At 48.4% G+C, this 15,370-nt stretch overlaps 1 protein-coding gene across 1 annotated transcript in view; it reads left to right on the forward strand.

Moving 5' to 3' along the window:
- PIK3CD (phosphatidylinositol-4,5-bisphosphate 3-kinase catalytic subunit delta) overlaps positions 1–15,370 on the forward strand; it is a 63,042-nt gene that overhangs the window by 39,032 nt on the left and 8,640 nt on the right. The window contains exons 4-16 of the mRNA XM_040326399.1: positions 210–430; positions 1,797–1,976; positions 2,049–2,192; positions 2,586–2,675; positions 5,116–5,328; positions 5,411–5,507; positions 7,552–7,682; positions 9,769–9,819; positions 11,972–12,139; positions 12,231–12,352; positions 13,457–13,600; positions 13,975–14,074; positions 14,190–14,368. Coding sequence (XP_040182333.1) covers positions 210–430; positions 1,797–1,976; positions 2,049–2,192; positions 2,586–2,675; positions 5,116–5,328; positions 5,411–5,507; positions 7,552–7,682; positions 9,769–9,819; positions 11,972–12,139; positions 12,231–12,352; positions 13,457–13,600; positions 13,975–14,074; positions 14,190–14,368 — 1,840 coding nt within the window. The remainder of the gene's footprint in view (positions 1–209; positions 431–1,796; positions 1,977–2,048; positions 2,193–2,585; positions 2,676–5,115; positions 5,329–5,410; positions 5,508–7,551; positions 7,683–9,768; positions 9,820–11,971; positions 12,140–12,230; positions 12,353–13,456; positions 13,601–13,974; positions 14,075–14,189; positions 14,369–15,370) is intronic.

Genomic DNA, 15,370 nt, shown 5'->3' on the forward strand with positions numbered 1-15,370 from the left:
GGAGGAGCTGTGCCCCATCGTTAGTGTCAGTGGTGGGACTATTGCCCGTAATGCCCGATAAAAACAAGGAAAGGGGCCGCATTGGGCCCCCAAGCCTAAGTTTTGGAGATCACTGCAATAGAAACTGTTGCATACATGTATGCATTGAACAATTACGACTACAATGCTCATCTTTTCTGCACTCCTGTTCCTTTTTTTTAATCTTTCAGGTCTCCATGATTTCGACTCCTTAAATGACGCTGAGGTTAATGATTTTCGCACTAAAATGCGCCTGTTCTGTGAGCAGATTGCATCGCAGCGCCAGCACATGAACTGGGAGATATGGATGGAATCCAATTTCCCTCTGCAGCTGGAGCCGTCCACCACCCTGTTCAGCAAGCCTTTCTCCAGCAAGACCATCATGATCAACGTTAAATTTGAGAATAGTGAGGTAAGACGTGCATTCCGGTACAGCGGTAGAGTTCTGCTTAGGATTCCTGTCTTTTACTGAGGGAGGGTCGTTAAAGTTGTTAAAATATGACTTGACCAAAAGACGGGATAGGGCAATGCCTACCATAGTTCTATCAGTTTACTTTAGTCTTTCTCCTCTGTCATAGGAGTGTTTTACAGATCTTGGACTCACGGGGTCCAACAAGCCAGAAAAGCGGTCTGCAGGATATAATGTGGCTCCATATTTTAGGACAGGTGTGGACTGTCATAACCTATTCAGGATAATACACTCCTTCCACCCCGAACCTTGTGTAGCACCCTCCTAGTTGGCTTGTTAGGATGTTGGAGAAATTTTTGTTCTTTTTGGCTCTGTAATCGGTGGAGCAGTAGGTGATTTCTTCTGGCTGGGTTTCACAGGCTTCAAGTTTGATTGCTCTCCCCTGCCTTCTGGAGATTTCTAGAAGATGGGGGCAGCAGGAATATTTATGGTGCTGCAGCCAATCCCTGGGCAGATGGGGTCCAGAGGGTGGCTGAGAGAGGAGCACATAAATGGCCAGAACTTTAGAACAGCAGGGTCTTCCTGTCCAAGGGGTATCCACCGGTCAGGGTGGGTTTTCCTTTGGCTGTTCTGGGCTTCACAGGCTGCGGATTTTATTGCTTTCTGGAGAACTAGAACATAGGGAGTGGAGCAGTCAAATGGGCAGCATGAATATTTATGGCGCTGCCGCCAATCCCTGGGGAGGTGTACCCAAAACAGTGATGGCAAACCTTGGCACCCCAGAGGTTGGGGCTATATGTCCCATGATGCTCATGCACTCTGCAATGGTGGTTAAGCATCTTGGGAAATGTAGTTCCAAAACATCTGGTGGGCCAAGGTTTACCATCACTGGTCTAGAAGGTGTCTAAGGAGCACATAAAAAACCCAAGCTTTAGAACCACATGGTCCTCCTGTCCAAAGGATTCCACTTGTCAGGGTGGGGGTGGCTAAAACTGACAGGTGGAATCTCTTCGACAGGAAGACCCTGCTGCTCTAAAGCTTGGGCTATTTATGTGCTCCTCAGCCACCCCCCCAAAGCGGTTCTTCTGATTTTGAGTAGTTCATCGAGGTCCCGGCTATGGCATCCACAGCCAGGGGGCCTACACCTGAATGTTCCTCTGATACCCTTAGTTTGACCAGTTTTGAATTGCTCAGGCTTGCCACTCCTATTTTAATTAAACTCCACCCCTTAACACTACAAACATCTCATATCCCACTCAAGCGAGAAGGTTTGATTTATCAGTATGCTTCCTTTTAAATAGCTAAATATCCTTTTCTAAGTTGCAAAATCTTGCCTCTCATACTATTATTTTTTATTTTTTGTCTGCAGGAAAGTTTCACCCTACAAGTCTCCCCCCGAGACCTCCCCGTCTCCGTCGTCCGGATGGCATTACGGAAAAAGTCCAAAGTATCTGGTCAGCACTGTCCGGTGGGCCCTGAAGATTACACCCTTCAGATAAACGGCATGTTGGACTACATCTACGGCAACTATCCTCTCTGCCAGTTCAAAGTAAGTGTATGCACTCATCTGCCTCCCTAGCCCCGTTCTATGCAACCTGTTAAACGTTCTGCCCTCTTTCAGTACATCAACGAGTGTTTGAAGAATAACTGGACTGCTCACCTTACCCTTGTCACCATCACTTCCACGCTACCGGACAAGCAGGGAGATGCCACAATCCTTTGCCCCAGAAGCCGGCACAAACCCCCTCCGCTACCCACTAAAAAGGTAAAGAGCTAAAGTCGTCGGCTTTATGTTGAAGTATAACTAAAGGCAAGACTTGGGTTGTCCCCAGAAAAGTAAGAGGGGGAAATCTTCCAATGGGGACACTAGTTCTGGTGACCTGGGGGTACCCAAGGAATGTCCTTCAATTGCAGGGTTTTCTTTCATTTCCAGTTTGACTATGGGACAGGAAGTGAAGGGTAATCTACGCAATAGGGCACAGATGGCGGAAACAAAAAATAAATAAAATCAGGGGTTATAACCTTCTCTTGCGCTATCCAAAATGATGGGGGGGGGGGGGGGGGTGTAGTTTTGTCCAAAGTTCTACTTTAATTTTAAAAATGTGATTAGAACAGTCCTTTGGAGTGTACTGATGGACTTTTTTTCTTTCTTCCCCAGCCGCTTCAGTGTTCCCTCTGGCCCCTGGATAAGCCATTTTGTTTTAAACTCTCGTACGGAAGAAATGTTAACTCGGATGAAGGATTCAAGGTAAAGGGTGGAGGTCCCTCATGAATAAGAGTAGGAAGAAGAGGGGAAAGCTGTGATTTGTTGTTAGGAACCCCACCAATGACAGTGTGAGGTCTGAGCCTTTTTTTTTTTTTTTTTCTTTTTTAAATCTGCCATCTGCAGTGGCCGACAGTGTTCATTAGGAGAGGGGGTGCAATAGATACGTAGACCTTCCCCCTCCTATCCATCATTGGCACATTTAATCTCAGACTTCAAACCAGGGGCAGTTCTTTTGGGTTTAATTAATGAGCTGAGAAGGACAAATACCAATGAAGTGTCTCCTTCAGGAGGGGGGGGGTCTTAATGACAATGTCCCCTCCAGACAATATAACTGTCCACTTTAACCGCGTAAGGACCGCCGCACGCAGACCGACGTCTGCAGAATGGCACGGCTGGGCACAAGGGTGTACATGTACGTCCCCTTTAAAGCGGATGTTCCACCCCAAAAAAATATTAAAAGCCAGCAGCTACAAATACTGCAGCTGCTGACTTTTAATATAAGGACACTTGCCTGTCCTGGAGTCCAGCGCCGTCCGCAGCAGAGCACGAGCGATCGCTCGTCACCCTGCTGCTCCCTTCTCCATCCACGCTGAGGGAACCAGGAAGTGAAGCGCTGCGGCTTCACTGCCCGGTTCCCTACCGCCGATTGGAGCCGAGTGTTCCCAGCACACAACGGGGGGGCGGCGACGGGATGTGACGCAATGCCCGTCTTTTGCCCTTGAATGCCGGGTCGGAAGTGGGTGCAAATAACTGTCTTTAGACAGGTATCTGCACCCCCCATCCCCCCTGAAAGGTGTCAAATGTCACACCGGAGGGGGGGAGGGTTCCGATCAGCGGAATTCACTTTAGGGTGGAGAACCGCTTTAAGAACCCAGCCGTGGGTTGCGCATGGGCGCCAGGCGCTCGCGACCCAGTCCTAAGCTCCGGAACCGTGGACCCGATCGCCGCTGGTGTCCCCTCTGTGACCTGATCGCGGGAAGAACAGGGAGAGGCAAGTGTAAACAAACCTCTCCCCGTGCTTCCTAGTGAGACTGACACTGATCATCTGTTCCCTGTCATAGGGAATGACGATCAATGACGACACATGCTAAGCCACGCCCCCCCACAGTAAGAAACACAAATCGGGGCACACTTAACCCCTACAGCGCCACCTACAGGTTAACCCCCTGCATTGCAGTGTCATTTTTACAGTAAACGGTGCATTTTTATAGCACTGTTCGCTATATAAATGACAATGGTCCCAAAATAGTGTCCGATGTGTCCGTCATAATGTCGCAGTCACAATAAAAATCGCTGATCGCCTCCATTACTAGTGAAAAAAAAAATGATATATATATATAATTTATAGACACTAACTTTTGTGCAAACCAATCGATAAACACTTATTGTGTTATTTTTGGTAAACAAATTTAAATGTAGAGGAATACTTATCGGCCTAAACTGAGGAAAAAATGTTTTTTATATATTTTTTTGGGGGGGGATATTTAATTATAGCAAAAAGTAAAACATGTAGCATTTTTCAAAATTGTCGCTCTATTTTTTTGTTTATAGCGTAAAAACCGCAGAGGTGATCAAATGCCACCAAAAGAAAGCTTTTTGTGGGGGGTAAAAAAAGGACCCCAATCTTGTTCGGGAGCCACGTCACACGACCGCGCAATTGTCGGTTAAAGCGACGCAGTGCCAAATGGCAAAAAGGGGCCAGGTCCTTAACCTGCATAATGGTCCGGGTCTTAAGTGGTTAAGGTTCTCAAACCTCTGAGGGCTTCACAGAACAGCTGTATTTATACTGAGATTAAATTACACACAGGTGGATTCCATTTACTAATTAGGTGATTTCTGAAGGCAATTGGTTCCACTATATTTTAGTTGGAGGGATCAGAGTAAAGGGGGCTGAATGCAAATGCATGCCACTTTTTTCAGATATTTTATTTGGGGGGGGGGTAAAACAAATTGAAAATCATTTATCATTTGCCTTCCACTTCACAATTATGTGCCACTTTTGTGTTGGTCTATCACATAAAATCCCAATATAATACATTTACGTTTTTTTGGTGTGTGTGTATATGTGTGTGTGTGTATGTGTGTATATATACATACATACATACATACATACATACATACATACATACATACATACATACATTTTTTTTTTTTTTATTTGTTATATTGTGGCTCATGATATTTAATTGGCACTGGATTGATGATGGCGCTGTCGTTTTCCATATTTATTCTGCATCTTCCTGAGGGTGTCTGCCTGCTCTTTCTTGGCATAGACCTTTTTATGAGTTTCTACCTCCATGTTCGACTGCCATATCCCTTGGCTTCAGACTGTTGTCTCCCTGTATGCACGGACACCTGGTTACATAGCAGGTCTCTCTTGTGGTTTCTTATGTCACTCCCCACTTTTGGTCTCCTCCTGCAGCTGCTGGTGTACTGTGGCCTATATCACGGCAGTGAGCTCCTGTGTAAGACCGTAGTCAGCAATGAGGTGGACGCCTCTTCTGAGCCTCAGTGGGAGCAGAACCTGGATTTCGAAATCAATGTGTGCGACCTTCCTCGTATGACGCGTCTCAGCCTGGCTCTTTATGCCATCGACAAGAAGAAACCCAGGTCCGCCAAGAAGAAGTCTAAAAAGGTGGGTGTCTGAGGTGCTTTTCAAGCCACCACATGTCCATGATGATCTTGTAGTAACAGTTTTTTGTTCTTCATCTGACCAGGATTACCCCATTGCATGGGTGAACACCATGCTGTTTGATTACAAGGACATGCTGAAGTGTGGCGAGTACTCGCTCTGTATGTGGTCATCTTTTCCAGGTAACTCAAAGAAGAGATGGATGTTAAACTAAATTCAGCAGCTTTAATCATGATGGCAGACTTGCCTCTCATATGGTGCCCTCCAGCGCCGTGGTGGGATCGCTCCGCCGGGCCCACAGCACTTCCATCTTCGCCCCGGTTTTTCATCCGGGTCCCATGCTGTCGGCCATGCGATAAGCCAGGTCATGACCTCGCTCCTGTGTCTGCGCATAGGAGTCACATTGTCGCGGCACGGATCGGGGCCGTAAATGTGTGCTGAGCTGCGCTTGTGCGGCTCAGTGTACATGACCGCTGACGGGCAGAACAATGCATTTATGGGTCCGTGTACTCGGAGCGGAGATCAGTGTCATGTGACACACAGCTCATCGCCCCCTACAGTAAGAAACGCACAATAGGGAACATTTAACCCCTACAGCGCCACCTAGTGGCTAACCCCTTCACTTTCAGTGTCATTTTCACAGTAACCAGTGCATTTTTATAGCACTGATCGCTGTAAAGATGACAATGGTCCCAAAAATGTGCCAAAAGTGTCTGCCATAATGTCGCAGTCACAATAAAAATCGCTGATCGCCATTTCTAGTAAAAAATAAAAAATTATAAAAATCCCCTAAAACTATCCCCTATTTTGTAGACGCTATAACTTTTGCGCAAACTAATCAATTGACGCTTATTGCATATTTTTATTTTTTTTCACTTAATTTGTTACATATTCAAAAAAATGTTTTTTTTTATCGGCCTAAACTAAGGGGAATTTTTTGTGTGTGTGTGTGTGTGTGTGTGTATGTATGTATGTATGTGTATATATATGTATATATATGTATATATGTATATATGTATATATATATATATATATATATATATATATATATATATATATATATATATATATATATATATATATATATATAATTTTTTTGGGATATTTATCACAAAATTTTCAAAATTGTCGCTCTATTGTTTATAGCGCAAAAACTAAAAACCTCAGAGGTGATCAAATACCCCAAAAAGAAAGCTCTATTTGTGGGGGGGGGGAAAGGACAGACACCAATTTTGTTTGGGAGCCACGTCGCACGACCGCGCAATTGTCAGTTAAAGCGACGCAGTGCCGAATCGCAAAAAGTGCTCTGGTCTTTGGGCAGCAATATGGTCCGGGTTTTAAGTGGTTAAGAAGTCGCTTTTAAACTACTAAAGAGGAGTATATATATATATATATATATATATATATATATATATATATATATATATATATATATATATATATATATATATATATATATATATATATATATATATATATATATATATATACACACACACAGATATTTATCTAAATACCTTGTTTTATTGATATACTGATTTTTTTTTTTTTTTTTTATATTTATTTATATATATTTTAGTGGAATTTTTTTTTTTTTTTGTGCAATTATGTTTATTATTATTGTATGTTGGAATAAGCGCACCGTTTTCTCACAATACTGTGCCATTTTAATGTTTTTAATATCATTTTAATGGTGCAGCTTTTTCCATGTTGGTTTTTACACTATTTATTCTCGCACAGTTCACATACATGGCAGCGCTTTAGTAATACATCACAATAAAAAGTTTACTTCCACTTTAAGATAAAAAGCCTTTTCTGCCTTTACAACCACTTTAAGTCCGAACTGGTCAGAGTGTACAACATGGATGAAATGTATAGCCAGCCCACCAACAAGCTTGCTTCCACGTACAAAGCTATTTTATTCCTGTATGATCAGATAGAAAAGCAACGTACCCTTCCCAAACGCAGCTTTTTCTATGCGACCATACCGGAATAAAGAGCTTTGCACTTCAAAACAAGCTTGTTGGTGTGCTGGGGACATATTGTATCCATGAATCGCAGAAGTGACCGGACTGGATTCCAAATCCAATCAGCAGGTACAGTAAAATGTGTCTCTCAGCTGTTTGCCTGCAGAGCAGGTTTGAGAAAATATCTCCTTGCCTCATGTTTACTAAGAACTATCTTTTTGGGAAATAATTCCTTTTTTTTTTTTTTTTTTATGTCTAGATGAGAAGGCAGAATTGCTGAATCCAATGGGAACCATACAGTGTAATCCCAATACTGAGAGCGCAGCCACGTTGGTGATCAGTTTCTCCAGTATGTCTGACTATCCTGTCTACTACCCCTCCATTGAGAAGGTATGAGGCTGGGGATGATCTAGGGGTCAGTGCTGGGATGGTTTGGTAATATTTTAAAGGTCTGCGGTTCATATTGGTAATCTGATTGCAGTTGTGTGTTCTGGGAACAGGCCATAGGGATTGGGATGTTTCAGAACTGCACTGATGTCTGGTTGTTCTGTAATGCTGATGGTGTTAGTCATCTTTTATCGATATTTCACTTCGAAGGGGTTGCTGGCAAAATGAAGTACGTTCTTGATGCGTGGATCCTTCACACTAGACTTCCTGATAGCCTCACATGAAGACTTACCATTACCCTCACTCTTAAACCTCCTCGCGCTAAGCCTTGCCGTCGTCCTCCTCGCGCTAAGCCTTGCCGTCGTCCTCCTCGCGCTAAGCCTTGCCGTCGTCCTCCTCGCGCTAAGCCTTGCCGTCGTCCTCCTCGCGCTAAGCCTTGCCGTCGTCCTCCTCGCGCTAAGCCTTGCCGTCGTCCTCCTCGCGCTAAGCCTTGCCGTCGTCCTCCTCGCGCTAAGCCTTGCCGTCGTCCTCCTCGCGCTAAGCCTTGCCGTCGTCCTCCTCGCGCTAAGCCTTGCCGTCGTCGTCCTCGCGCTAAGCCTTGCCGTCGTCCTCCTCGCGCTAAGCCTTGCCGTCGTCCTCCTCGCGCTAAGCCTTGCCGTCGTCCTCCTCGCGCTAAGCCTTGCCGTCGTCCTCCTCGCGCTAAGCCTTGCCGTCGTCCTCCTCGCGCTAAGCCTTGCCGTCGTCCTCCTCGCGCTAAGCCTTGCCGTCGTCCTCCTCGCGCTAAGCCTTGCCGTCGTCCTCCTCGCGCTAAGCCTTGCCGTCGTCCTCCTCGCGCTAAGCCTTGCCGTCGTCCTCCTCGCGCTAAGCCTTGCCGTCGTCCTCCTCGCGCTAAGCCTTGCCGTCGTCCTCCTCGCGCTAAGCCTTGCCGTCGTCCTCCTCGCGCTAAGCCTTGCCGTCGTCCTCCTCGCGCTAAGCCTTGCCGTCGTCGTCCTCGCGCTAAGCCTTGCCGTCGTCGTCCTCGCGCTAAGCCTTGCCGTCGTCCTCCTCGCGCTAAGCCTTGCCGTCGTCCTCCTCGCGCTAAGCCTTGCCGTCGTCCTCCTCGCGCTAAGCCTTGCCGTCGTCCTCCTCGCGCTAAGCCTTGCCGTCGTCCTCCTCGCGCTAAGCCTTGCCGTCGTCCTCCTCGCGCTAAGCCTTGCCGTCGTCCTCCTCGCGCTAAGCCTTGCCCCCGTCGTCCTCGCGCTCAGCCTTGCCCCCGTCGTCCTCGCGCTCAGCCTTGCCCCCGTCGTCCTCGCGCTCAGCCTTGCCCCCGTCGTCCTCGCGCTCAGCCTTGCCCCCGTCGTCCTCGCGCTCAGCCTTGCCCCCGTCGTCCTCGCGCTCAGCCTTGCCCCCGTCGTCCTCGCGCTCAGCCTTGCCCCCGTCGTCCTCGCGCTCAGCCTTGCCCCCGTCGTCCTCGCGCTCAGCCTTGCCCCCGTCGTCCTCGCGCTCAGCCTTGCCCCCGTCGTCCTCGCGCTCAGCCTTGCCCCCGTCGTCCTCGCGCTCAGCCTTGTCCTCGCGCTCAGCCTTGTCCTCGCGCTCAGCCTTGCCCCCGTCGTCCTCGCGCTCAGCCTTGCCCCCGTCGTCCTCGCGCTCAGCCTTGCCCCCGTCGTCCTCGCGCTCAGCCTTGCCCCCGTCGTCCTCGCGCTCAGCCTTGCCCCCGTCGTCCTCGCGCTCAGCCTTGCCCCCGTCGTCCTCGCGCTCAGCCTTGCCCCCGTCGTCCTCGCGCTCAGCCTTGCCCCCGTCGTCCTCGCGCTCAGCCTTGCCCCCGTCGTCCTCGCGCTCAGCCTTGCCCCGGTCCTCCTCGCGCTCAGCCTTGCCCCGGTCCTCCTCGCGCTCAGCCTTGCCCCGGTCCTCCTCGCGCTCAGCCTTGCCCCGGTCCTCCTCGCGCTCAGCCTTGCCCCGGTCCTCCTCGCGCTCAGCCTTGCCCCGGTCCTCCTCGCGCTCAGCCTTGCCCCGGTCCTCCTCGCGCTCTAATTCAAAATAAAAAAAGATGAATGTGAACATTTTTAAACTTCTAGAATTTCTTCAAAACCTCCATGTCTCTTCTTTTCAGCTTTTAGAACTGGGCCGTCTTGGTGAAATTTCAAACGCCACTCAGGATGAGGTAACGCCAATACCAATTGTCCTAACCCTTGCATGCATGTTCCTAGTGTCTCTCACCCTGCCCTATGTAATGGAATAGACTTCTTTTGGGAGCCCCTCCAGTCATACACAAGTTCTTGGGTACAGTGCTGAACACAGGCCAGAAGTAAAGTGTCATTAATAGGCTTTGGAGCATAAATAAGGGAGCGCTGGGCACTGTAGTATTCAGAAAACTTTATGCCAGGGTGCCTTGGCAAAATGCCTAAAAATTACAGAAAAATTTAATACAAGCCAGTAGGTGGCTCAAGCTTGCCTATTGGTTACACAAAGGAGACAAAATGTGGGTGAAGCGAAACAATGACATACTAGTCAGTCCTGATGTGCAAAGGTGTCTTTTCATTGGATGCGTAAATCGCCTCTAATTTTGGGTGGTCCTACATGTATGGATGTTGCTGCGTTACGTAAAGCTGTTTAGTTTTGATTTTTTTTTTTTTTTAGAATGGGATGCCTTGAGACTGTGCAGAATTTTAAATTTCAATATGTTTATTAAAGCGGGAGTTCACCCGAAATTTTTTTTTTAACATTAGATTGATGCTCATTTTGTGAAGGGGAATCGGGTAGTTTTTTTTTAAAATCGAAGCAGTACTTACCGTTTTAGAGAGCGATCTTCTCCGCCGCTTCCGGGTATGGTCTTCGGGACTGGGCGTTCCTATTTGATTGACAGGCTTCCAACGGTCGCATACATCGCGTCACGAGTAGCCGAAAGAAGCCGAACGTCGGTGCGGCTCTATACGGCGCCTGCGCACCGACGTTCGGCTACTTTCGGAAAATCGTGACGCGATGTATGCGACTGTCGGAAGCCTGTCAATCAAATAGGAACGCACAGTCCCGCAGCCCATACCCGGAAGCGGCGGAGAAGATCGCTCTCTAAAACGGTAAGTACTGCTTCGATTTAAAAAAACACCCGATTCCCCTTCACAAAATGAGCCTCAATCTAATGTTAAAAATTAAGTTTTCGGGTGAACCTCCACTTTAACCACTTCAGCCCGAAAGGATTTGCCCCCTTAAAGCGGAGGTCCGCCAAATTATTATTATTTTTATTTTTATTTTTTTATTTTTTATGTCAAATACTGCAGCTGCTGACTTTTTTAAAATCAGGACACTTACCTGTCCAGCGCGCCCGCGATGTCGGCACCCGAGACACCCGAGACTGACTAGGCCCTGTGCAATGCCACTGGTCCTTGCTGTCTTCTGGGACCTGTGTGTCTGCCAGAAGACAGCAGGTTACTGGACATTGAGTAGACTGCGGCAGATATGCAGGGGGTCTATGCCTGGAAGTGAGTGCAAAAACCTGTCCTAGACGGGTATCTGCTCCCCCCTGAAAGGTGCCAAATGTGACACCGAATGGGGGGAGGAATCCGGACAGTGGAGGTTCCATTTTTGTGTGGACCTCTTCAATGACCATGCAGTTTTTTTGTGATGACAATTGCGCAGTCGTGCAACGTTGCATCCAAACAAAATTGATGCGCTTTTTTTTTTTTTTACCCACAAATCGAATTTAATTTTGGCGCAAATTTAATTTTGGGTACAGCGTTGCACGACCGCGCAATTAAAGTTAAAGCCGAATTGTAAAAAGTGCTCTGACCAGGAAGGGTATAAAATCTTCCGGGGCTGAAGTGGTTAAATTATAAATTTCTGAAAATCTGAGGTTCTCATTTGCACCTGCATTGCTTTATTACCAGCTCTGGTAGTGCCCTATTTCCTAATATTGATCGGAGCAGACGCTGCGTTGTTGCAGAAGGGTCAGATGAACTGCATACGTGTTGGGACATATAGACTGGGGGAATGAGCTTGGTTATATCGCAATGATGGGACCGAGCACACAGGGCCCACAGGGACTGACTGTGATAACTGGAACAGACTTTAGGCTTTTTCGAAGACAGACTCTGTATGTTGCCTTCACATGTCAGACCTGTGAGAATGTCTCTAATCGGATCTCCTTTTGTGAGGTAGAACATCAATATTATTACTGATGGTTCCTGGCCATATGTTGGAAGAGCGCGGTGTGCTTTTCCATGTGACGCACTCTCCCGTGTGCAGCTGTATGCCGAGATCTGGGTCACTGTTAAGGGATGAACGTAGCAGGTGTTTGCCCTTTTCTCACCCCTCTACAGCGTCAGCAGCTCCAGGAGATCGTGGAACGGAAAGGTCAAGCTGAGCTCTACGAACACGAGAAAGAGCTGGTCTGGAAGCTGCGCCATGAGATTAGAGATCGCCACCCGGAGGCCCTGCCCAAACTGCTGCTCATCACCAAGTGGAACAAGCACGAGGACGTGGCACAGGTACAAAATGTTGGAGATGGACTAAACGTGAGTCGCACTATACCAGAATAAATTATTGCCATTGTTTTTAATATTTTCATGTTTTCTGTAGATGGTGTTTTTACTGCAGAATTGGCCCGAGTTGCCGGTCCTCACTGCCTTGGAGTTATTGGACTTCAACTATCCCGATCGATATGTGGGAATGTTCACTATGAACTGCCTGAGGAAGCTTACGTAAGTACTGCTGGTCTGGCATGGTGGGGAAGAAGGTTGTTGATGTAGTTGGTTTGGCTGTGTCGAGTTTAGTGGATAGTGAGATGCCTAATGGGGAGGAATGCCTGGCAAGATATGCTCTTGGTGGCCGGCGGACTTTGCTATCGGTAATGCTGGCGGCAGGATGACTTTGGGAGCACATAGCGGCTGTTGGCCTTGCAAAAGGGATATGGTGAGCAGCTAGTATTCATGGTAGTTGGAAGCTTGTCTGGCAGTGGGCCACTATATTAAGGGTACATATGTCTGACAGTGGGCTACTGTGGGGGGGGGGGGGGGGGCGGTGTGATTGGCAGTGCTGCTTCGAGGAGGTGTGTCTGGCAGTGTGCCCTTCTGGATGGAGAAGGGGTTTCTGGCACTGGGTAACCCTGGAGAGGGAAGGTGTCTGGCATTGGGCCACTCTGGAGGGGGGAGGCGTGTCTGGCAGTGGGCCACTCTGGAGGGGGGGAGGGCGTGTCTGGCAGTGGGTCACTCTGGAGGGGGGGAGGGCGTGTCTGGCAGTGGCCCACTCTGGAGGGGGGGAGGGCGTGTCTGGCAGTGGCCCACTCTGGAGGGGGGGAGGGCGTGTCTGGCAGTGGCCCACTCTGGAGGGGGGGAAGGGCGTGTCTGGCAGTGGCCCACTCTGGAGGGGGGGGAGGGCGTGTCTGGCAGTGGCCCACTCTGGAGGGGGGGAGGGCGTGTCTGGCAGTGGCCCACTCTGGAGGGGGGGAGGGCGTGTCTGGCAGTGGCCCACTCTGGAGGGGGGAGGGCGTGTCTGGCAGTGGCCCACTCTGGAGGGGGGGGAGGGCGTGTCTGGCAGTGGCCCACTCTGGAGGGGGGGGAGGGCGTGTCTGGCAGTGGCCCACTCTGGAGGGGGGGGGAGGGCGTGTCTGGCAGTGGCCCACTCTGGAGGGGGGGGAGGGCGTGTCTGGCAGTGGGCCACTCTGGAGGGGGGGCGTGGCTGGCAGTGGGCCACTCTGGAGGGGGGAGGGCGTGTCTGGCAGCTGCACACCCAGTTGGAAATGTCAAAAATATGTTCTTTTTATTAAGACTAAAACTGATGATCCATATCCCCTATTCTCTCCTCAGGAATGAAGAACTGTGCCAATATCTTCTGCAGCTGGTTCAGGTTCTCAAGTATGAATCTTATCTGGACTGTGAGCTGACAATCTTCCTGCTGGAGAGAGCTCTGATCCACCGCAAGATCGGCCACTTCCTGTTCTGGCACCTCCGGTAATGGCTAGTGGTGTGCAGCAAAATGTTTTTGAGGGTTCAGTCCAAATTTCTGTAGAAGAAGCACTGACTGGTCAACCAGGATGTGCTGGCTGGTTTCTGTAGTCCAACCTTAAAGAACCACTAACCGTACCAGCTGGTTTAAGTAGAAAAAGGTGTTCATATAATTCATAGAGATCTTTGTGGACAGTTCAGGAGATGATCAGGTGGGGAGAAATGAACATGTGCTTCAATCACGCAGGACAAAAATTATTGGCCATTATTCTTTCTTGGTGTAGCATTTGTTGTATATATTCCAGTCCTGTAATTTTTGGCCTCTTCTCTATTCAGTTTGTTCTGATCTCCAACCTTTTGTTTGCTGTCCATCCCTCCAGATCAGAGATGCACGTCCCCGCGGTGGCCCTGAGGTTCGGTCTCATCCTTGAAGCATATTGCCGGGGAAGTCTCTACCATATGAGGGTTCTAATGAAGCAGGTGGATCACTTTTTTTTTCTTGAGTTTGGAAATTGGGCCCCCCTCTGTATACTTTTTTCTCTTTTTTTTTTTTTTTTGGTCAGTTTTGTGACACCTTTTTGTTTCTTTGGTATAGGGGGACGCTCTGTCCAAGCTGAAGGGTCTCAATGATTTTGTGAGGTCCAGTGTCCAAAAGACAAGCAAGGCCCAGGCCAAAGAGGCAATGCACATGTGTTTGAGACAGGAGACCTACCTGGAGCCCCTCTCCCACCTCTATTCTCCTCTAGACCCCAACCTCATTCTGACAGATGTTTGGTAAGTACGGGGGGTATCGTGGGCATATTATCACCAATCAAGGGCATCAAAAATGGCCAAACATTGGTTGGGATTTGTATACCAATGGGCAACAAGAAGCTTGATCCCATCATTCGTGGAGAATGTCTGTTCAGAAGCCTCTGTTTACTGAGAGATTAGGCTTCTAGAAATTGAGGATGCAACACTTTTGCTGCAACTGGAATGTAAACTCTCGGGTACAATAGTCAATCGGCTGGCTTTATAGCTGTATACTATATAATGCAGGCAGAGGAAGTTCACATTGGGAGAGTCTCATCTAGGTTGATTCGAAGGCTGCAGATACCAATACAAATAAGTACGAAGTTTAAGAAAGGGGCACATAGCGACCGCCGCACGCCCATATACGTCTACACAATGGCTTGGGCAGGCAAATGGGCGTACCCGTACGTCCCTTCAAATTTTCCGCCCAGCGCGTGCCTCGTGAGTGCGCTCGCTGGTCCACTGGGAACTCGATGTTCCCGGGCAGCCCGCGATTGCGGTCGGCAAAGGCAGAACAGGGGGATGCCTTTGTATACAAAGCATTCCCCTGTTCGGCTTAGTGACATGTCACTGATCTACTGTTCTCCGTGATCGGGAACAGTGATCAGTGACGTGTCACTGGTAGCTCCTCCCCCTAACAGATTTACTCCCTAGGACACTTAACCCCTTCAGCGCCCCCTAGTGGTTAACACCTTCACTGCCAGTGTCATTTTCACAGTAATCGGTGCATTTTTATAGCACTGATCGCTGTAAAAATGGCAATAGTCCCAAAAAAGTGTCAGATGTGTCCGCCATAAAGTCAGTCACAATAAAAATCGCAGATCGCCACCATTGGTAGTAAAAAAAAAAATAATAAAAATGCTATAAAACTATCCCCTTTTGCGCAAACCAATCAATATACGCTTATTGCGTTTTTTTTTTTTTTTAACCAAAAATATGTAGAAGAATACACATCGGCCTAAACCTGAGGAAAAATTTGATATT

Source organism: Rana temporaria, chromosome 10 (assembly GCF_905171775.1).
Source record: "Rana temporaria chromosome 10, aRanTem1.1, whole genome shotgun sequence".
Lineage (NCBI taxonomy): Eukaryota > Metazoa > Chordata > Amphibia > Anura > Ranidae > Rana > Rana temporaria.